The sequence below is a fragment of the Oryx dammah genome, unplaced genomic scaffold, assembly GCF_014754425.2.
Source record: "Oryx dammah isolate SB20612 unplaced genomic scaffold, SCBI_Odam_1.1 HiC_scaffold_1, whole genome shotgun sequence".
Taxonomy (NCBI): Eukaryota; Metazoa; Chordata; class Mammalia; order Artiodactyla; family Bovidae; genus Oryx; species Oryx dammah.
The window spans coordinates 77,383,775-77,408,667 of NW_024070185.1; the positions used below are offsets into that span (position 1 = coordinate 77,383,775).

The following is a 24,893-nucleotide window of genomic DNA, read 5'->3' on the forward strand; positions in this document are numbered from 1 at the left end:
TACAATTTGGGGGGGCAGGAGAGGTACGCAGTGAGGAAAGGTGTTAATCAGCCACACATAAAAACAATGTAGAATTGTGAAGAGTGCCCTAAAGGAGCAAATGACAAGCAACATTTATTAAACGGACTGACCAATCCTGTATGCGGAGTCAGGGAACAGAAAGTCAAAAGAAAGCTCAGCTCAACTTCCAAGTATGGAATTAACTAACATGAGCAAGGTGGGAATGCTAGAGTTGACTCCAAGATTCTTTTTTGCTGCCTGGTTCCATATATGTTCAATTTATATAAGGGAGTGGTTAAAAATCTTCATATACTTTGGAGATACTGGGGAGGAAGGGCAGGGAGAGAAAGAGGGAGCCTGTGAGTATAGCTCTCTAAATTACTAAACACAAGACTGCCATCTAGTGGTAACTTGAGCAAACCCTTTTTGAGTCAGGTCAGTGGAAGGGAGAGTGACGGATTACAATGGCTGTCGGCGTATACAATGATATAAATTCATAAACACAAATTCACAAATAAGATCACCCATTGCAAGAAAAATAAAACTAAGAAAACTAAATATTTAATATAATCACCTAAAAATTCTCCAAGAAAAAGGCAACTTATGAAACAAAAGAAACTAATTCTGCCCTTTTTTGAGGGACACTGACAAAGAGCAAGACCTCCACTGGGCATACCTGCTAGAAGAACCCAACATTGAAATACTCCCCCAAGCAGCATGTCTCAACAAAAAACAAAAAGAAACTTACAATTTCCTAATTAATATTACTTCCTGACTTCAATCATGCATGGCAATCAACTAAATTCTTCCAGCTGAAGACGTTTCCACTGCAAATATTTTCAGCCATCACCATCCCTGAAGTGAATTCAATATGAATCTCATGACAATTAATTACATAGCTAATTATTGTTTCTTAAAATGCAAAATTCTAATTTACTAAATGTTGGTCTCTTCCTTCTTCTAACTCTATTGATAACCAGGCAAACCAAGATTTGCTGTATGTTGCATTAATCTAACAAATCTATTATTAGGGTTCATTTAAAAATTACATCTACCAAACAGCTCCTTCTATAGCTTCTACCAACGTCCTAGTTAAGTACTTACAAGTATAGCAAAATAAAAGAAGACTGGCAACAGATAACATCCTGTCAGAATCTGGGAGAAATCTCTACTAATCTTAAGGCAGATGGAACAGGACTGAGAGAAATCCAGTTCAGAAAATGCCTCACAATCTATTTTCAAATACATATTTTGGTTTTCCACAGCTAAAAGAAGTGTCATACTACACTGTGAAGGCTCTTAAAGAAGAACACATGAAGAATATAATGAATAAAAATAGAAAACATAAAAATATCAGTTATAAGAACCTTAAATAGGTCAAAATTACATATTAAAAGGCAAGGGTCAAACAACAAAATGCAACCTCTATTCACAAAAATAACGAGCAAAGACTCATCAAATTCAAACCAATATAATTATAAATATAATTCTAGGTCAAAGATAGGGAATAGAATAAATGTGACTGTTTTATATTGTTAATGTGCATGTGTGTGTTCAGTCGCATCCAATTTTTTGCAACCCCACAGATTGTAGTCCACCAGGCTCCTCTGTTCATGGAATTCTCTAGGCAAAAACACTTGAGTGGGTTGCCATTTCCTTTCTCGGGGTATCTGTCCCACCAGGATCAAACCCATGTCTCCTGAGTCTTCTGCACTGGCAGGTGGATTCTTTACCACTAGCACCACCAACAGGTATACACAAAACACAAAAAGAACATGGAAAAGTTATAAATGTCTATGTGCCAAATGGTAGAGCATTAAAACAGAAAATAAAATTTTTTTAAGTTGACAGAAAAGGGGCTTCTCTGGTGGCTCTGTGGTAAAAGAATTCATCTGCAATGAAGGAGACATGGGTTCAATCCTTGGGTCAAGAGGATCCCCTGGAGAAGGAAATGGCAACCCACTCCAGTATTTTTGCCTGGGAAATTCCATAGACAGAGGAGTATAGTGGGCTACAATCCATGGCGTTATAAGAGTCAGACATGACTTTAGCGACTAAACTACCACACTGACAGAAGCATAGTAGGAGTGAAAGACTGTTTAGTTTTCTTAAGCAAACAGACAATATAAAAAATAAAAAGGATACAGAAAACTGAATAAACAGGTTTATAGCAATAAATTTAACAATTTATCTCAAAATTATGTTCTCAACAGAGAATACATATTTTCCAAGAACCCGTAAACACTAACACTGATCAGATGTTAAGCCATAAAATTACTCCAAATCATAAATTTCACATCTACAAACAAAACTGATTAAAACTTGAACGCAATGACAAAAATCATAACCAAAATAATTTAACCAACTAAAAATGTAACAAACCCTTTTCTAAGCAATTATTGGGCCAGAAAGGATATCAAAATCACACCCAATTAGAAGCCACCTAGAAAATAACAAGGAGGTCTAAGTATCAAAATCTGGAGGGGAGAGGGTATGGAATTAAGTTGTAATCAAAAATAAATTGAAAACCTTGCAGGAGAGTTCCCAACATGGCAGAACTGGAAGACCCTGAGCTCACACACCTCTTCTCAGGAGCACACCAAAATCACAACTATTTGCAGAACCACTGATTAAAAAGACCAAAACGTACCAGAGAAGATCTTCTACAACTAAAGACATAAAGAAACAGCACAACGAGATACGTAGGAGGGGCAAAGTCATGGTATATTTAAGATCCATGCCCCTCAGTAAATAATTCACAAACAGAAGACTACAACTGCGGAGGTTCTCCCCAAGGAGAAAAGGGTCTGAGCCCCATATCAGGCTCCTTAGCCCAGTGATCCTGCACCAGGAAACAAGCTGCAAGAATGCTTGGCTTTGAAGGCTAGCAGAGCTTAAATTCAGGAGGGTTGGAGGGCTGTGGAAAACAGACTGTACTCCTAACAGATGTACACAATAATTCACATGTTCCAAGATCCAGGGGAAAAGCAGTCCTCTGAAAAGACCCTGGGTCAGACCCAACTGCTGATCTTGGGAAGTCTCCCAGAGATACAAGAGGCAACTGGAGTTCATTCTAAGGACACATATATTGGGGGCAGCAATTTTGGGGTGCTCATTCTACCAGGAAGACACTGGTGCTGGCAAGTATCATTGTGGAATTCTCCCTCTAGCTTATTAGCCCCGGGACTCAACAGTCTACAGACATCAGTTCTGGGACACCCGAGGCCAAGCAACTAACTGGGCTAAGACATACCCCTGCCCACCAGTAGGCAGGCTGCCTTAAGCACTCCCGAACCGAAAAAGCTGCCCCAGACATGTCTATGCTGACCAGAGACAGCCCCACACATCAGCCCCAAGACCTGGCTTCAGCCACCATTGAGTGATTACCAGCCCCAGGATCTCCTAGACCACAGCTCTGTCCACTAGTGAGCCAGCATGAGCCCTAGCACCCCTGGGGTTCCACAGTCAGCTATTTCAGGATCCAGCCCCACTAATCAGTGGCGAGCAGCCTCTGCATAAGGCTGAGCAACAGTGAGATCAGGGGCCAGCTACACCTACCATACCACCCACAGTGGTCAGCCCACCACAGCAGAAGGACTCAAAGAGCCCACACAGGAGGCACCTCTAGAGCACATAGCTCTAGTGACCGGAGAGAAGTTTGTTGCTGGGATACACAACATGTCTCCTACAAAAGGGTACTTTTCCAAGGTCAGGAAACATAACCAACACACCAGATACATAAAAACAGAAACTCAGGCAAATGAGGTGACAGAGGAACATGTTTCAAATGAAGGAATAGGATAAAATCCCAGAACTAAGTAACGTAAATATATGCAATCTACCCAAAAAAGAGTTCAAGGTAATGATCATAACAATGATGAAAGAACTCAGGAGGAGAAGAGATACACAGAATAAGAAATTACAAAAGTTTTTAACAAAGAGCTTGAAAATATAAATAACAACCAAACACAAATGAAGAATACAATAAATAAAAATTACAATATAAAGAATCAACAGCAGACTAAATGATACAGAAGAGTAGATCAGCAACCTGGAAGACAGAGTAGTGGAAATCACTGAAGCTGAACAGAAGAGAAGAATAAAAAGAAATAAGGACCATCTGAGACCTCTGAGGCAACATCAAGCACACACATTACAGGGATATAAAAAGGAAAAGACAGAAAGGGGCAAATAACATATTTGAAGAAATAATAGCTGAAAACCACCCTAACAGGGAAAGGATATAGATATTCTGGTCCAGAAGCCACAAAAAGTCCCAAAAAGAATCAACCCAAGGAGGCCCACACAAGGAGCAAGGAAAAAGCAACAAGCTACATAAACGGGAACTCCCATAAGGTTATCTGCAGAAGTAGACTAGAAGAGAGTGGCATGAAACATCTAAAATGATGAAAGAGAAAAACCTACAATCAAGAGTGCTCTATCTGGCAAGGCTCTCACTCAGATTTGATAGAGAGATCAAAAGTTTTACAGACAAGAAATAGCTAAAAGAGTTCAGCACCAACAAACCAGTTTTACAAGGAATGTTAAAAGGATTTCTCTAAGTGAAAAAGAAAAAGCCAAAACTAGTAATATGAAAACTACTAGAAAAACTCATCAGTAAAGGCAAACATAAAGTACAGGTAGTAACACAGACATGAACAGAGTAAGCAGAAAGGTTAAAAAACAAAAGCAGTAAAATCAACCTATATCCACAATAATCAGTAAAGGAATAAAACAAACAGATGCAAAATGTGATATCAAAAATGGTAAATGTGAGGAAAAAAAGAGTACAAATACAGGGTTGTTAAAATGCACTTGAAATTAAGATACAATCAATCTAAATAATCATGTATATAAATATAAATTGCTACATATAAGCTTCATGGTAACAACAACAACAACAGAAAACAACAACAAAATAAAATCTATAATAGATTCACACACAAAACAGAAAGGAATCCAAACATAATACTACAGATAGTTGTTAAATCACAGGAGAAGAAAATAAAAAACAAAACAAAAAAGACTGACAAAAACAACCCTCAAACAGTTAACAAAATGGCAATAAGTATATACATATCAATAATTACTTTAATTATAAACAGAACAAATGCTCCAATCAAAAGACAGAGAGCAGCTGAATGATGCAAAAACAAGACTCATTATATGGCAAAATATATGTTGCCTACAAGAGATTCACTTCACATCCAAAGACACACACAGGCTGAAAGTGAGGGAATGGAAAAAGGTATTCCATGCAAATGGAAATCAAAATAAAGGCAATGTAGCAATACTTGTACGAGATGAAATAGATTTTAATACAAAGACAGTGCCAAAAAAAAAACAAAAGAAGAACATTACATAATGATCAAGGGATCATCCTAGAAGAAAATATTAACAATTACAAACACATATGCACACAACTTAGGAGCAGCTCAACACACAGGGTAAATATTAACAGATATCAATGGAAAGATCATCCAGACAGAAAATAAATAACGAAACACTGGGCTTAAATGACACATTAAACCAGATGAACAAAACAGATATATATGAACACTCCATCCAAAAGCAGCAGATAACACATTCTTTTCAAGTGCAGCTGGAATATTCTCTAGGATAGATCTCATGCTAGGCCACAAAGCAGGCCTTAGTAAATTTAACAAAACTGAAAGCACATCAACCTTTTTTCATGATCACAATGCTATGAGACTACCAAAAGAAGAGAAAAAAAAGCCTGCAAAAAGCAAAAACAAATGGAAACTAAACAATGTACTCCATAAATAACCAATGATTTGTTAAAGATACAAACAAACAAAAACAAAGAGAAATGAAAAGAAAAACAAAATAAATCCAATGTCTAACTGATGCAGCAAAAGCAGTTCTAAGAATTTTAAATATATTTACCTCAGGAACAAGAAAAATATCTCAATCTAACTTTAAACTTAAAGAAAAATAACCCAACCTTACATCTAAAGGAAAAAGAAGAAACGAAACCCAAAGTTAGTAAAAGAAAATAAATTATAAAATCAAAAAAGAAGAAAATAGAGGATTAAAAAAATAGAAAAGATCAATGAAACTAAGAGCCAGTTCTTTGAAAAGATAAAATTGATTAACCATTATGCAGACTCATCAAGAAAAAGAAGAAGACACAAATGAATAAGTGAGGGGAAAAAAAGGGAGAAGTTACAACCAACTCCACAGAAATAAAAATGACAATTACTATGAACAGTTGTATGCCAATAAAATAGACAAGCTGGAAGAAATGGATAAGCTTCCACAAACAGACAAACTCCTAGAAATGTACAATTTCTCATGACTGAACCAGGAAGAAATAGAAGACATAAGCAGAGCAAGACCCATGATGAAATTGAATCAATAATTTTAAAACTCCAAACAAGCAAGAGTCCTGGACCACACAACTTTACCAGTGAATTCTACCAAACATGTAAAGAAGAGTTAAGATCTATCCTTCTCAAACTATTCCAAAAATTGCTGAGGAAGGAATACAACTGAACTCATTTAAGAGGATAACATCCCTTTGAAATGAAAAATAAGAACAAGAGAACACACAAAAAAGACAATTACAAGCTATTATCACTGACGAACATACATGCAAAAATCGTCAACAACTATTAGCAAACTGAATCCAACCATATGTTAAAATGATCATACACCATAATCCACTGGGATTTAGCACAAGGATGGTTCAATATCCACAAATCAATCAGTGTGATACATCACATCAACAAACTGAAGAATAAAAACCATACGATTATCTCAACAGATGCAGAAGAAGCTTTTCATAAAATTCAACATCTATTTATGATAAAATCTTTCCAGAAGGGGGTATAGATTTCCAGAAGGGGGAACATACCTCAACATAATAAAGGTCATATATTATTAGCCTACACCTAACGCTGTCAAATCTGTATGCAGGTCAGGAAGCAACAGTCAGAACTGGACATGGAACAACAGACTGGTTCCAAATAGGAAAAGGAGTACGTCAAGGCTGTATATTGTCACCCTGCTTATTTAACTTATATGCACAGTACTTCATGAGAAACGCTGGACTGGAAGAAGCACAAGCTGGAATCAAGTTTGCCAGGAGAAATATCAATAATCTCAGATATGCAGATGACACCACCCTTATGGCAGAAAGTGAAGAGGAGCTAAAAAGCCTCCTGATGAAAGTGAAAATGGAGAGTGAAAAAGTTTGCTTAAAGCTCAGAATTCAGAAAACAAAGATCATGGCATCCAGTCCCATCACTTCATGGGAGATAGATAGGCAAACAGTGGAAACAGGGTCAGACTTTATTTTGGGGGGCTCCAAAATCACTACAGATGGTGATTGCAGCCATGAAATTAAAAAACGCTTACTCCTTAGAAGAAAAGCTATGACCAACCTAGACAGCATATTCAAAAGCAGAGACATTACTTTGCCGACTAAGGACCGTCTAGTCAAGGCTATGGTTTTTCCTGTGGTCATGTATGGATGTGAGAGTTGGACTGTGAAGAAGGCTGAGTGCCGAAGAATTGATGCTTTTGAACCGTGGTGTTGGAGAAGACTCTAGAGTCCCTTAGACTACAAGGAGATCCAACCAGTCCATTCTAAAGGAGATCAGCCCTGGGTATTCTTTGGAAGGAATGATGCTAAAGCTGAAACTCCAGTACTTTGGCCACCTCATGTGAAGAGTTGACTCATTGGAAAAGACTCTGATGCTGGGAGGGATTGGGGGCAGGAGGAGAAGGGGATGATAGAGGATGAGATGGCTGAATGGCATCACCGACTCAATGGACATGAGTTTGAGTGAACCCTGGGAGTTGGTGATGGACAGGGCAGCCTGCGGTGCTGCGATTCATGGGGTCGCAAAGAGTTGGACACGACTGAGCGACTGATCTGAACTGAACTGAACACCATATTCAATGACAAAAAGCTGAAACCATTTTCTCTGAGGTAAGGAACAAAACAAGGAGACTCGCTCTCCTCACTTTTTATTCAACACAGTATCGGAAGTCCTGGCCACAACTGTCAGATAACAAAAATAAAAAGAATTTGAAATGGAGAAGAGGAAGTAAAACTCATTGTTTGTAGATGACATGACAGTTTATGTAGAAAATCTTAAAGATGCCACTAAAAATACTCCTAGAGTTATTCAATGAATTCAGGATAGTTGCAGGATGCAAAATTAATATAGCACATCAACAGGTTATACATTATCTGGTCATTCCTATAAATGCAAAGAGTGAAATAAAATAATTATGATTTTTAAAAAATCAGTAAAAACAAAAATTCTTTAGTAAGAGAAAAATACGTATCTCAAAACATGAGCGAACATACATAATATAAATACTAGTAGTATTTACATTAAAGTCAAAATAAAACATGCCCAAAGTCTTCCTTTAAACAATCTCAACAATCTAGCCAAAACAGTGAAACAATTAATTATATAACTAGGGATAAGAATAAATTCTAAAGAACTACCAAAAAAATTCAAAGTATCAACTGAGAAACACTGAGAGCTAATACGAAAGTTCAGTAAGGAGTTTGATTTTCAAGGAAACATAAAAATCCTCAACTTCTTGTCTGAGCTACCAGGGAAGCCCAAGAAAATAGGAGTGGGTAGCCTATCTCTTTCTCCAAGGGATCTTCCCAACCTAAGAACTGAACCAGAGTCTCCTGCATTGTAGGCAGATTCTTTACCAGCTGAGCTACCAGGGAAGTCCATCAGCTTCCTTAGTTCTAAATAATGACAAACTTGAAAATACTCTTTCAGAAAGGGGGGGTGGGATGGTAATACATAAAATACTTAAGAATAAAGGTAAAAAGAAGTGTACAGAACTTACAAGAAGAAAACTAAAAAATTTAGGTGAGGGAATAAGAACTTGAGAAAACAAATATATACACCATCTTCTTAAGTGGCAAGATTTAATATAAGAAATCCAGTTTATTCCACATTATTCTATAAGTTTATGCAATGGAAATTTGTGGGTATCTGATAAAACTATGCAGAATAATACTGAGAAAAATTATTCAGGAAAAATAAAGTTAGAAAAAACTTAAATCATTTTTGAAAAAGACTACAGAATGTTAAACTATTTTCAGTTCAGTTCAGTTCAGTCGCTCAGTCGTGTCTCTTTGTGACCCCATGAATTGCAGGACGCCAGGCCTCCCTGGCCATCACCATAAACTATTTTATAAAGTTAAAATAATTTAAAAATCAAAGTGATATGAGAGCAACAAGGATGGTGCATGAGACCGAAAAATCAGAACAATTAAAATCTAGTGAGGAAGCAGTCCTAAGATGGTGGAGGAATAGGACAAAGAGACCACTTTCTCCCCCACAAATTCATCAAAAGAACATTTAAATGCTGAGTAAATTCCACAAAACAACTTCTGAATGCTGGCAGAGGACATCAGGCAACCATAAAAGCAGCCCATTGTCTTCGAAAGGAGGTAGGAAAAAATATAACAGATTGAAAAAAGAGACAAAAGAGGAAAAAAAAAAAAAAGAGACAAAAGAGGTAGGGATGGAACTCCGTCCCCAAAAGGGAGTCTTAAAAAGAGAGAAGTTTCCAAACACCAGGAAACACTCTCACTGCCGAGTCTGTGGCGAGCCTTGGAAGCACAGAGGGCAACATAACAGGGAGGAAGAATAAATAAATAATTAAAACCCACAGATTACGAGCCCAATGGTAACTCCCCCAGCGGAGAAGCAGCGCAGACGCCTGCACCCGCCACTAGCAAGCAAGGGCTGGGCAGGGAGGCAAGGGCTGCATTGCTTAGAGTAAGGATCTGACCTGAATGCTCCGAGCACAATCTGAGCGAACTAACTTGGGCTAGCAAACCAGACTGTGGGATAGCTACCACGTGAAAAGCCAGCCCTAACCTAAGATACCGCCAGGCCTGTGCACAGAACAAAGGACTGAACAGAGATAGCTGGCTGCAGACCATTCCCCTCCGGGGACAGGCAGCCAGAGCCAGAAGGGGGCAATCACAGCCCCAGAGAGACATCTACAAAACTGTAAGCAGGCTTCTTTGCTAACTAAGACTTCTTGGGGATCTGGACAGTCAACATCCGCCTGAGAAGGTGCACCGGTTGTACACCCAGAAAACCGAGCAGCAGGGACGGAGGAGGCAATAAGTCGCAGCAACCGTGCTCACAAAACACCTCATCACCTGAGCTGCTCGGACCTGGGAAGGGCACAAAACGCAGGCCCACCAGAGTCTTCGCCTCTGAGGACTACCCGAGAGCCTGAACCTGAGCGGCTTAGACCTGGGAGGTGCATGCAGCCCAGGGCCGGCCTTGGACAGTTCCCGGTGGAGCAACCTAGAGCCTGAGCAGTGTGGGCACAGAGGGTACACGCTCCGTGAGCGGGGGCAGGCCCAGTGTGGCTGAGGCACTGCAAGCACAAGCCAGTGTTATTTGTTTGCAGCGTCCCTCTCTCCCCACAGAGCGACTGAACAAGTGAGCCTAAAAAAAGTGTCCACCACCGCCCCCTTTGTGTCAGGTTGGAAATCAGACACTGAAGAGACCAGCAAACAGAAGAAGCTAAAACAGAGGGAACCGCCTTGGAAGTGACAGGTGCAATAGATTAAAACCCTGTCATTAGTACTGACTACATAGGAAGGGGCCTATAGATCTTGAGAAATATAAGCCGGACCAAGGAACTATCCGAAAATGAACTGACCCCACAATACCCACAACAACAACAGAGAAAGTCCTAGATATAATTACTATTTTTATGATCATTCATTTAATTTAAAAAAAAATTTTAAGTCCTCTATTACTCCTTTATTTTTCACTTTTATAACCAACTATTACTTTGCAAAAAAAAAAAGGCCCTATTTTTTAAAAGCAAACTTCATATATATATTATAATTTTTGTGACTTTGGGTTTTCTTTTTTTTTCTTCTTTTCTTTAATATTGTATTTTTGAAATTCCAAACTCTACTCTAGATTTTTATTTTGTTATCAATTTTGTACCTTTAAGAACCCAATCTTCAGTACCCATTTTTACTTGGGAGCAAGATTACTGGCTTGACTGGCAAGATTACTGCTCTCTCCCACTTTGGACTCTCCTTTTTCTCCACCAGGTTGCTTGTGTCTCCTCCCTACCCCCTCTCTTCTCTACCCAACTCTGTGAATTTCTGTCTGTTCCAGACAGTGGAGAACACTTAGGGAATTGATTACTGGCTCGGTCTGTCTCTCTCCTTTTGATTCCCCCCTTTTATCCTCCTGGCCACCTCTGTTGCTTTCCTCCTTCTTCTCTTCTCTGCATAACTTCGTGAACATCTCTGAGCGGTCCAGACTGTGGAGCGCACATAAGGAAGTGATTACTGGCTAGCTTGCTCTCTCCTCTTTTGAGTCTACCTCATCTCATTCGGGTCACCTCTAACCCTCCTCCCACTTCTCTTCTCCATGTAACTCTGTGAACCTCTCTAGGTGTCCTTCACTGTGGAGAAACTTTTCATCTTTAGCCTAGATGTTTTATCAATGGTGCTGTATAGAAGGAGAAGTCTTGAGATTACTGTAAAAATAAGACTGAAAACCAGAAGCAGGTGGCTTAAGTCCAAACTCTGAGAACACCAGAGAACTCCTGATTCCAGGGAACATTAATTGACAGGAGCTCATCAAACGCCTCCATACTTACACTGAAACCAAGCACCACCCAAGGGCCAACAAGTCCCAGAGCAAAACATACCAAGCAAATTCTCCAGCAACACAGGAACACAGCCCTGAGCTCCAATATACAGGCTGCCTAAGGTTACTCCAAAACCATTGACATCTCATAACTAACTCATTACTGGACACTTCATTGCACTCGAGAGAGAAGAAATCCAGCTCCACCCACCAGAATACCGACACAAGCTTCCCTAACCAGGAAACCTTGACAAGCCACCCATACCACCCCACCCACAGTGAGGAAACGCCACAATAAGGAGAACTCCACAAACTGCCAGAATACAGAAAGGCCACCCCAAACACAGCAATATAAACGAGATGAAGTGACAGAGGAATACGTAGCAGGTAAAGGAAGAGGATAAATGCCCACCAAACCAAACAAAAGAGGAAGAGATAGGGAATCTACCTGATAAAGAATACCAAATAATGATAGTGAAAATGATCCAAAATCTTGAAATAAAAATGGAATCACAGATAAATAGCCTGGAGACAAGGATTGAGAAGATGCAAGAAAGGTTTAACAAGGATGTAGAAGAAATAAAAAAGAGTCAATATATAATGAATAATACAATAAATGAGATCAAAAACACTCTGGAGGCAAGAAATAGTAGAATAACAGACGCAGAAGATAGGATTAGTGAATTAGAAGATAGAACGGTAGAAAAACATGAATCAGAGAGGAAAAAAGAAAAATGAATTAAAAGAAATGAGGACAATCTCAGAGACCTCCAGGACAGCGTTAAACACCCCAACATTTAAATTATAGGAGTCCCAGAAAAAGAAGACAAAAAGAAAAACCATGAAAAAATACTTGAGGAGATAATAGTTGAAAACTTCCCTAAAATGGGGAAGGAAATAATCACCCAATTCCAAGAAACCCAGAGAGTCCCAAACAGGATAAACCCAAGGTGAAACACCCCAAGACACATATCAATCAAATTAACAAAGATCAAACACAAAGAACAAATATTAAAAGCAGCAAGGGAAAAACAACAAATAACACAAAAGGAGATTCCCATAAGGATAACAGCTGATCTTTCAATAGAAACACTTCAAGCCAGGAGGGAATGGCAAGACATACTTAAAGGGATGAAAGAAAATAACCTACAGCCCAGATTACTGTACCCAGCAAGGAAATCATTCAAATATGAAGGAGAAATCAAAAGATTTACAGACAAGCAAAAACTGAGAGAATTCAGCACCACCAAACCAGGTCTCCAACAAATGCTAAAGGATATTCTTTAGACAGGAAACACAAAAAGGGTGTATAAACTCGAACCCAAAACAATAAAGTAAATGGCAACGGGATCATACTTATCAATAATTACCTTAAATGTAAATGGGTTGAATGCCCCAACCAAAAGACAAAGACTGGCTGAATGGATATAAAAACAAAACCCCTATATATGTTGTCTACAAGAGACCCACCTCAAAACGGGACACATACAGACTGAAAGTGAACAGCTGGAAAAAGATTTTCCATGCACATAGAGACCAAAAGAAAGCAGGAGTAGTAATACTCATATCAGATAAAATAGACTTTAAAACAAAGGCTGTGAAAAGAGACAAATGATCACTACATAATGATCAAAGGATCAATCCAAGAAGAAGATACAACAATTATAAATATATATGCACCCAACATAGGAGCACCGTAATATGTAAGACAAATGCTAACAAGTATGAAAGGGGAAATTAACAATAACACAATAATTGTGGGAGACTTTAATACCCCACTTACACCTATGGATAGATCAACTAAACATAAAATTAACAAGGAAACACAAACTTTAAATGATACAATAGACCAGTTAGACCTAATTGATATCTATAGGACATTTCACCCCAAAACAATGAATTTCACCTTTTTCTCAAGCACACATGGAACCTTCTCCAGGATAGATCACATCCTGGGCTGTAAATCTAGCCTTGGTAAGTTAAAAAAAAAAAAAAAGAAATCATTCCAAGCATCTTTTCTGACCACAATGGAGTAAGATTAAATGTCAATTACAGGAGAAAAACTATTAAAAATGCCAACATATGGAGGCTGAACAACACGCTGCTAAATAACCAACAAATCACAGAAGAAATCAAAAAAGAAATCAAAATATGCATAGAAACGAATGAAAATAAAAACACAACAACCCAAAACCTGTGGGACACAGTAAAAGCAGTTAAGAGGAAAGTTCATAGCAATACAGGCATACCTCAAGAAACGAGGAAAAAGTCAAATAAATAACCTAACTCTACACCTAAAGCAACTAGAAAAGGAAGAAATGGAGAACCCCAGGGTTAGTAGAAGGAAAGAAATCTTAAAAATTAGGGCAGAAATAAATGCAAAAGAAACAAAAGAGACCATAGCAAAAAATCAACAAAGCCAAAAGCTGGTTCTTTGAAAGGATAAATAAAATTGAAAAACCATTAGCTAGACTCATCAAGAAACAAAGAGAGAAAAATCAAATCAATAAAATTAGAAATGAAAATGGAGAGATCACAACAGACAACACAGAAATACAAAGGATCATAAGAGACTACTGTCAGCAATTATATGCCAATAAAATGGACAATGTGGAAGAAATGGACAAATTCTTAGAAAAGTACAACTTTCCAAAACTGAACCAGAAAGAAATAGAAAATCTTAACAGACCCATCACAAGAATGGAAATTGAAACTGTAATCAGAAATCTTCCAGCAAACAAAAGCCCAGGTCCAGACGGCTTCACAGCTGAATTCTACCAAAAATTGAGAGACAACCTAACACCTATCCTACTCAAACTTATCCAGGAAATTTCAGAGGAAGGTAAACTTCCAAACTCATTCTATGAGGCCACCATCACCCTAATACCAAAACCAGACAAAGATGCCACAAAAAAAAGAAAACTACAGGCCAATATCACTGATGAACATAGATGCAAAAATCCTTAACAAAATTCTAGCAATCAGAATCCAACAACACATTAAAAAGATCATACACCATGACCAAGTGGCCTTTATCCCAGGGATGCAAGGATTCTTCAATATCCACAAATCAATCAATGTAATACACCACATTAACAAATTGAAAAACAAAAGCCATATGATTATCTCAATAGATGCAGAGAAAGCCTTTGACAAAATTCAACATCCATTTATGATTAAAAAAAAAAAACTCTCCAGAAAGCAGGAATAGAAGGAACATACCTCAACATAATAAAAGCTATATATGACAAACCCACAGCAAACATTATCCTCAATGGTGAAAAGTTGAAAGCATTTCCCCTAAAGTCAGGAACAAGACAAGGGTGCCCACTTTCACCACTACTATTCCACACAGTTTTGGAGTTTTGGCCACAGCAATCAGAGCAGAAAAAGAAATAAAAGGAATCTAGATTGGAAAAGAAGAAGTAAAACTCTCACTGTTTGCAGATGACATGATCCTCTACATAGAAAACCCTAAAGACTCCACCAGAAAATTACTAGAGCTAATCAATGAATATAGTAAAGTTGCAGGATATAAAATCAACACACAGAAATCCCTTGCATCACTATACACTAATAATGAGAAAATAGAAAGAGAAATTAAGGAAACAATTCCATTCACCATTGCAACGAAAAGAATAAAATACTTAGGAATATATCTACCTAAAGAAACTACAGATCTATATATAGAAAACTATAAAACACTGATGAAAGAAATCAAAGAGGACACTAATAGATGGAGAAATCTACCATGTTCATGGATCGGAAGAATCAATATAGTGAAAATGAGTATACTACCCAAAGCAATCTATATATTCAATGCAATCCCTATCAAGCTACCAACAGTATTTTCCCCAGAGCTAGAATAATTTCACAATTTGTATGGAAATACAAAAAACCTCGAATAGCCAAAGCAATCTTGAGAAAGAAGAATGGAACTGGAGGAATCAACCTGCCTGACTTCAGGCTCTACTACAAAGCCACAGTCATCAAGACAGTATGGTACTGGCACAAGGACAGAAATATACATCAATGGAACAAAATAGAAAGCCCAGAGATAAATACACGCACCTATGGACACCTTATCTTTGACAAAGGAGGCAAGAATATACAATGCAGAAAAGACAATCTCTTTAACAAGTGATGCTGGGAAAACTGGTCAACCACTTGTAAAAGAATGAAACTAGAACACTTTCTAACACCATACACAAAAATAAACTCAAAATGGATTAAAGATCTAAACATAAGACCAGAAACTATAAAACTCCTAGAGGAGAACATAGGCAAAACACTCTCCAACATACATCACAGCAGGATCCTCTATGACCCACCTCCCAGAATATTGGAAATAAAAGCAAAAATAAACAAATGGAATCTAATTAAACTTAAAAGCTTCTGCACAACAAAGGAAACTATAAGCAAGTGAAAAGAAAGCCTTCAGAATGGGAGAAAATAATAGCAAATGAAGCAACTGACAAACAACTAATCTCAAAAATATACAAGCAACTCCTGCAGCTCAATTCCAGAAAAATAAATGACCCAATCAAAAAATGGGCCAAAGAACTAAACAGACATTTCTCCAAAGAAGACATACAGGTGGCTAACAAACACATGAAAACATGCTCAACATCACTCATTATCAGAGAAACGCAAATCAAAACCACAATGAGGTACCACTTCACACCAGTCAGAATGGCTGTGATCCAAAAATCTGCAAGCAATAAATGCTGGAGAGGGTGTGGAGAAAAGGGAAGCCTCTTACACTGTTGGTGGGAATGCAAACTAGTACAGCCACTATGGAGAACAGTGTGGAGATTCCTTAAAAAATTGCAAATAGAACTGCCTTATGACCCAGCAATCCCACTGCTGGGCATACACACTGAGGAAACCAGAATTGAAAGATACACGTGTACCCCAATGTTCATCGCAGCACTGTTTATAATAGCCAGGACATGGAAACAACCTAGATGTCCATCAGCAGATGAATGGCTAAGAAAGCTGTGGTACATATACACAATGGAGTATTACTCAGCCATTAAAAAGAATACATTTGAATCAGTTCTAATGAGATGGATGAAACTGGAGCCAATATTATACAGAGTGAAGTAAGCCAGAAAGAAAAACACCAATACAGTATACTAACGCATATACATGGAATTTAAAAGATGGTAACGATAACCCTGTATGTGAGACAGCAAAAGAGACACAGATGTATAGAACAGTCTTTTGGCCTCTGTATGAGAGGGAGAGGGTAGGATGATTTGGGAGAATGGCATTGAAACATGTATAATATCATATAAGAAACAAATCGCCAGTCCAGGTTCAATGCATGATACTGGATGCTTGGGGCTGGTGCACTGAGATGACCTAGAGGGATGGTACGGGGATGGAGAAGGGAGGGGGGTTCAGGATGGTGAACACGTGTATACCTGTGGTGGATTCATGTTGATGTATGGCAAAACCAATACAATATTGTAAAGTAATTAACCTCCAATTAAAATAAATAAATTTACATTTAAAAAATAAATTAAAAAAATAATAAAATCTAGTGATGCTAGAGCAACAGAATATAACAAAGCTCCCAAACAAATGCTAGAGTATCATGAGGGCCAGAAGTTGATGAGAGTTTTGTCACTGCTTCCACTTTTTCCCTTCTATTTTCCAGGAAGTGATGGGATCAAATGCCATGATCTTAGTTTTTTAATGTTGAGTTTCAAGCCAGCTTTTCACTCTGCTCTTTCACCCTCATCAAGAGGCTCTTTAGTTCCTCTTCACTTTTTGCCATTAGAGTGGTATCATATTTCTTATTTTTCCCAGCAATCTTGATTGCAGCTTGTGATTCATCCAGCCTGACATTCTACAGGATATACCCTGCATGGAAGTTAATGAAAATATACAGCCTTGATGTAATCCTTTTCCAATTTAGAACCAATTCGTTGTTCCATGTCCAGTTCTAACTGTTGCCTCTTGACCTACATACAGGTTTCTCAGGAGACAGGTAAAGTGGTCTGGTACTCCCATCTCTGTAAGAATTTTCCAGTTTGTTGTGATCCACAAAGTCAAAGGCTTTAGCATAGTCAGTGAAGCACAAGTAGATATTTTTCTGGAACTCCCTTGTTTTCTCCACAATCCCAACAAATGTTGGCAATTTGATCTCTGGTTCCTCTGCCTCCTTGAAACCCAGCTTGTACCTTTGGTGGTTCTCGCTTCACATGCTACTGTGGCCTAGCTTGAAGGAATTTGAGCATAACCTTGATAGCATGTGAAATGAGTGCAATTGTGCAGTAGTTTAAACATTCTCTGGCATTGCCCTTCTTTGGGATTGGAAAGAAAACTGACCTTTTCCAGTCCTGTGGCCACTGCTTAGTTTTCCAAATTTGCGGACATATTGAGTGCAGCACTTTCACAGCATCATCTTCTGGATTTGAAATAGCTCAACTGGAATTCCATCACCTCTACTAGCTTTGTTCATAGTAATGCTTCCTAAGGCCAACATGACTTCACACTCCAGGATGTCTGGCTCTATATGAGTGACCACAGCATCGTGGTTTTCCAAGTCATTATGACCTTTCCTCTATAGTTCTCTGTATTCTTGCCACCGATTCTTAAATCGCTTCTGCTTCTGTTAGGTCCTTTTAACTTTTCTGTCCCTTATCATGCCCATCCTTGCATTAAGTGTTTCCTTGATATCTCAAATTTTCTTGAAGAGACCTCTAGCCATTCCCATTCTACTGTTTTCCTCTATTTCACTGCACTGTTCATTTAAGAAGGCTTTCTTATCTTTTCTTGATATTCTCTGAATTCTGCATTCAGTTGGGCATATCTTTCCCTTTCTCCTTTGCCTTTTGCTTCTTCTCTTTTCTCAGCTACAAAGCCTCCTCAGACAACCACCTTGCCTTCTTGCCTTTGGGGCATGGTGGGGGGGATGGTTTTGGTCTGTACAGTGTTATGAACTCCATTCCTAGTATTCAGGCACCCTGTCTATCAGATCTAATCCCTTGACTCTGTTTGCCACCTCCACAGTGTAACTATAAGGTATTCTAGTGGTTTTCCCTACTTTCTTCAATTTTAAGCTGGATTTTGCAATAAGGAGCTCATGATCTGAGCCACAGTCAGCTCCAGGTCTTGTTTTTGCTGACCATATAGAGCTTCTCCATTTTTGGCTGCAAAGAATACAATCAATCTGATTTTGGTACTGGCATTTCATGGCATGGGGAAATATTATTACCATATATTGTGTAATTTAAAAACATAGCATATAATGACTTGTCATATTTTGAACCCAAATGTATAAAAGGGTAAAATTTAATTTTAAAATTATGTGAATATGAGTAAGATTAAGGATGGATAACAAAACGCTAAACAGTGGATTTTATCTTCTATTTCCTTCTTAGAGAATCTTCTCTAAAGTTTATTAACTTTACCAAATTCCCTTATTTAGAATAGTAAATCCCATATGATCCATGGTTTCATAATCCAGAAAACAAACAAACAAACCAAAAGAACCACTTACAGCTGGAAGACAGATAAATTCTACTTCTGTGAATATGTAAGTAAATTACTATACACACAGATATTTAGTATAATACAATAATGTTCATCTCAGTAGTAGTTAAAGTAGAAAATAATTAGATACAACTTAAGGTGTAATAGGGTCACTAAACTTTGTAATCATTTTATAAGTCAAATCATATGCTGTACAGTTTAAACTTATACAGTGCTGTAGGTCAATTAATCTCAATAAAACTAGAATCAAAATAAAAATAGCGTAAAAGTCTAACAAAGGAACAGTTGGATAAATGAGTTACAGAACTTCGACAAGATATCCATTAAACTGTGCTTCAGAGGGATATTTGTTTAATGATCAGAAAAATAATGATGATATACTGTTTAGTTAAGATGCAGGTTATGAAACAGTGTGTTATGAGCATTTTTTAAAAAAACACATAATTATATATATGGAAAGATCACATAATACTTTATAAAAAAAAGCTAGAAAGAAACAACAAACATTAAAATAAATTTCTTTGGATGATGTATTATTGATGCTTTTAATTTTCTTCTTACCAACATTCTGTTTTCCAGATTTTATACAAAGTGAGTTTGGAAAGTATGATATATTAATAGTAATACAAACAAGAATACCCAAAGGGCCCAGGGTGAAAAGAAGAGGAAACTTAAAAATTCAAGCAGCCATCTGTCTCAATGTTTTGACTTGGTTTTAGTTACAGAATTTTATTCATTTTAAATTTAAAATGACACTAAATGAAGAAATTATCACACAGAAATACAGTTTTTTTAATAGAGAGATACCACTCCAAAATATGTGCTTTTAATTGTAAAAATTAAAGTATTTTAATAAAGCTTGGTGTACTATTTTATAAAAGTCAATAAATAAATATAGTTAGTAAAGATACCATCTACCTATAGCACTAGTATTTGAATAATCGCTATCATTTCTGGAATAAATATGCCTTTATATTTTACTCATATTTGTGCTTCACTCCTGTAAAATATTATGTTAGCATATTGAATATTTATAAGTTAAATAGGGAAAACATAAGATTCTTTATACATTTTGATATTATTTTGAATGATTTTTCAATTAAGGAAATTTTTAAAGTTATATGAAAGTTTAAGGTCAACAAATGTTTCTAAAAAATAGGACATTCAATGATTAGCAGTCATACCCAAAGTCAAAAAATAAAACAAGATTTTATCAAGAATATTCATATCACTATTCATGTAAGTCAATATAACCACTGAATCCTTAGTCAAAATATATTTTTATAAGAATACATCATTTTAAATTAGATTACTTAAAACATTTTTAAAACTTTAAAAATATTTATAACTAAACCAGATATTATAAGCCTTATCTACCCATAATTATTACATTAAATAGTGAATCTGACTAAAGCTTTATCCTATGTATGTAAAATAATTATCTGGAGTATACAATTTTCTGTTTTCCATATAAATAATGACAAGTGGGAAGAATCAAATCTTGAAAGCTTCAGTTTTCAGAAATCTCCCCTTATAGAGCATCACCATATTCATGCTTTTAACATTTTAGAACATTTATCCAAAACAGATAATACAGCATGTCATGCCTTAGCTGTTTAAGCTCTTCAATCTTTATACACCAGAAAAAAAATTTTCTTTTATACAAAATTATCATAAAATAAAAACTTGATGTCTTAATTTTCAATTACTGATATTAAGTTTATACAATTAAATAATCTTCCATTGAAATAATACCTGACTATAAAAACCTGATGCCTTGGCAAATAACCCCAAGTTAGACATCTATTAAAGTACTAATAAGCACAAAGCCTTAAATGAGGCTACAAATATAGCTTTTTTGCTGGTACACCCTAGAGTTTTTAAAAACTGCCTCATGAGAAAAACAGTAGAGAAAAACAGTGAAACAAAAAGCTGGTCCTTTAAAATATCAAGAAAACTGACCAAGAAAAATAGAGACAAGACACAAGTTACTATTGTCAGGAATTAAATACAGGATATCACTAGAGACCCTGAAGATATTAAAAAGACAGTAAGAAAATACTATGAACAACTTTACCTACACATTTGAAAATTTCAAAGAAACTGATCAATTCCTATAAAGAACAAACTACTATAACTCACTCAAGGTGAAATAGATAATCTGAATAGTCCTAAAACTATTAAAGTAGAAATTTAATCTCTAATTTAAAAGAGTACCAAATAAGAAATCTCCTGGCCCAGATGATTTCTCTGGAGAATTCTACCAAGCATTTAAGAATTAATACCAAATATGCATAAGCTCTTCCAGAAAATAAGAGGAGGGAGTATTACTCAACTAGTTTTAGAAGTAATTGTTACCATGATATCAAATATATATATATATATATATATATCAATATACCTCTTGAATAGAAATTTTAAAAATTCTTAATAAAACATTAGCAATTATATACAATGACTAAAATTCACATATTTAATTCAGTTCACAGATAAAAAAGGCTGGTTCAGTATTCAAAAATGAATTAATATAACATGCCATTTTGACAAGCTAAAGAAGAAAAATCACATGATCAAATCATTTGATGGAAAAAAGCATGTATCAAAATTTAATACCTATTTATAACAAAAACTCTCAATAAACTAGTAATAAAAGGAAACTTCTTCAACTAGATTTTAAAATTTATAGAAAACTACAACTGAATGGTGAACTATAAAGGAGTAGCACAGGCCTGGTGGTACTGAAAGAATTCTCTGTCTGAGTTGTGGTGACAATAATAAGAACCTACAAATGTAATAAAAAGGCACAGAATTATGCACCCACACTGTGCCAACGTCAAACCCTGGTTTCGGCATTCTAGTACAGTTACGTAGGATGTAACCATCAGAGGAAATCTGGTGAAGAGAACTTTTCTGCGACTTCTACAACACTTTTTAACTTTTTATGACTCTATTCAAAATAAAAAAGTTAAAAAAGATTGCTTTATGTAATTCTCCTCTGGATGAACAGACTTCATTAAAAACTTTATTTTAAGTAGCATATGTAATAAATCTTTAGTTGTATTCAATTTGGATGAAATGTTGTCTTACCGTAATTAAACTGACTGTTGGACTTTTCACAGTTAATGATGTTGAACCTATAAGCAATACTTGGTCGCATTCCACTGACTTCAAAGTAAAACCACTGATGATAATGATTGCTATTTATGTCTGAGTTCAGAATAAGGTCATATTCATTTCTGAAAACAGAAAATAAACAAATTTGATGAAAATTAGGAAAATATCTGTACACAAACAAAATGAGAAGAATTTTAATGACTTACTTTCTAATTTGAATTACTTTACGCAGATTCCCAGATTCAAATTTGGAATTAAACTTCAACACATCTGCTTCTTCTGGAATGGTATAGCTAAATAAAATTTTAAGGTAAGAATAAAAAATACATAGCATTTAAACAAGTGAGCAAAAATGAAACTACACTATAGATTAAAAACGCACCATTATTGCTCGCTCACCCTCCTCATTATTTTTAAGCCAAAGAACAAAATGAACACAAGCAAACTACAAACTCTGGCTAATACTTACAGAACAAAATATTATAATTACAAGTAGAGATTTCCTCCACAATTATATAGTAAATATTAATCACAAAAATTTTTGTCTCATTAGATGCCATTTCTAAATATTAGAATCTTACAGAAAAGACTAGTTATTTTTTAAAGTGCATATGACTTGTATTGAGTACCAATAATTCTAGAAACTATGCAGTTCTCAGGTAAAACTATTTTTTGAATTTAGAGAGCTTCATTATCTATTATAATTAGTACCCAAAAGGTGGAAGTATTATTCTCAGTTTACATATTCCTTACTTTAGCAAGTATTTATTGAGCTCCTACTATGTGCCAGATACGTTTTAGTTAAAGTTATCTATTTCCCTGACTGAATACAAATTCTTGCTCTTCTAGAGCTTACATTCTAATGGGGGAAAATGAAGACTCCCAGAAGACCAATGCTTTTGTCCAAAGTCATTTCAGTTAGAAATAGCACTGGCATGTGACACTTCCCTGGGTCTGGAAGATCTCCTGGAGGAGGAAATGGCAATCCACTCCAGTATTCTTGCCTGGAGAATTCCATGGACAGAGGATCCTGATGGGCTATATAGTCCATAGGGTTGCACAGAGTCAGACATGACTGAGCAACTAAACAACAAGAATATCCTACACTCAAGAGTTCTTGAGGTTCTGTGTTACCACATTTGTCTGGTCTAACACAGAATTAGAAACATTGAAATAGCTAAGAAATTATGAATAGATTTGTTTTTTATTTTTGAGAATGTTATTTCAAATTCAGTTATTAGCTCTGACATGACTTTACCCTGATTCTCTTAACGAAAATCTTAAATGTTTTATTTCCTCCAAATAAGACTAATGAAATATAAAACCTCTCCAAAATATTAGAATGTTGAAGGAGAGAGAGGGAAAACCCATTCGTGGGCTGATTAAAGTTCTCATTACTGGAGACAAATGCAATGGCACCTAATGAATTATATATAAGTAAATAAATGAAAATAAAAAATGATGAATATGACTACTATTAAATCATTTGTCTCCAGTAATGAGAAGGAGATGGTGAAGGACGGGGAAGCCTGGCAGTCCATGGGGTTGCAAAGAGTCAGACGTGACTGACTGAACAACAACAGCAAAATCAATAAACGCAATGGCACCAGTGATAACCCTAAATTGGAAATTACACTAAAACACTGTTGTGGTTTAGTCACCAGGTCATGTCCGACTCTTAAAATCCCATGAACTGCAGCCCACCAGGCTCCTCTGTCCATGGGGTTTTCCAGGCAAGAACACAGGAGTGGCTTGCCATTTTCTTCTCCAGGGGATCTTCCAGCTGCAGGAATCGAAACCCAGGCTCCTGTGCTGCCGACAGTCTCCTGCACTGCAGGTAGATCCTTTACCCACTGAGCCACCAGGGATCACAAACAAATGGCTTCAAAAGTCAGACAAGTAACATGAAACGATTGAAGTAGACTGTAAGCAGTAAGAGACAAAAGTGAGAAGTGGGGACTGTGGAAAACTAGGAAGCATATTTTCCTTCTAAAGGGGATGGTAATTTGTCGTCCTAAGGAAACGAAGGCTCAGTATTAAGGACAAAACTGCAGCATTCATACAAAATCTCCATTATCTTAAGTGGAGGTAGTTTCAGTTTTTAAAAACAAAGCATCAGTTTGTGATGTTTCCCTTATTAAACCCATTAAAAGCCCACATAAGAAAAACTAAATTTGTAGCATACTCAATTTAACCAAATAAACATGATTTACCTTACCATTACATCTCTGCTAAAAGAACAGAACAGAATGAGGCTTAATTAGGTGGAAGTTAACTATATTTCTTTGTCTTTTAAAAGAACACTGAAATTTTAAGATAATAAAACCAACAAAACTACAACACAAAAATGAGACTTACTTTGGGTTATCTAAGTCATATACCACTCGATCTATGATATCACTCTGATGTATTAGCCTCTCAATATCTTGGGCAATTTTTGTTCTGAAATCATAAAGAAGTTTGACCAAAATTCATTATTATATGCTAAGGCACAACTTTCCTCCAAGTAAATTTTGAATAAAAAATATAAAATGATAAAAATTTCTTAAAATAAAAATTATCATCCCTCTACATATTATATGTACAAAATAAATCAGTACATAAAATTTAGACAAAAATCAATATTTT

General features: G+C 36.4%; 1 protein-coding gene across 2 annotated transcripts in view; it reads right to left on the reverse strand.

Moving 5' to 3' along the window:
• AGTPBP1 (ATP/GTP binding carboxypeptidase 1) overlaps positions 1-24,893 on the reverse strand; it is a 191,752-nt gene that overhangs the window by 44,847 nt on the left and 122,012 nt on the right. For both annotated transcript variants that reach the window (XM_040244800.1, XM_040244791.1), the window contains 3 exons: positions 24,624-24,707; positions 22,472-22,558; positions 22,239-22,387 (listed from right to left, as the gene is read on the reverse strand). In XM_040244800.1, the coding sequence (XP_040100734.1) occupies positions 22,239-22,387; positions 22,472-22,558; positions 24,624-24,707 (320 nt within the window). The remainder of the gene's footprint in view (positions 1-22,238; positions 22,388-22,471; positions 22,559-24,623; positions 24,708-24,893) is intronic.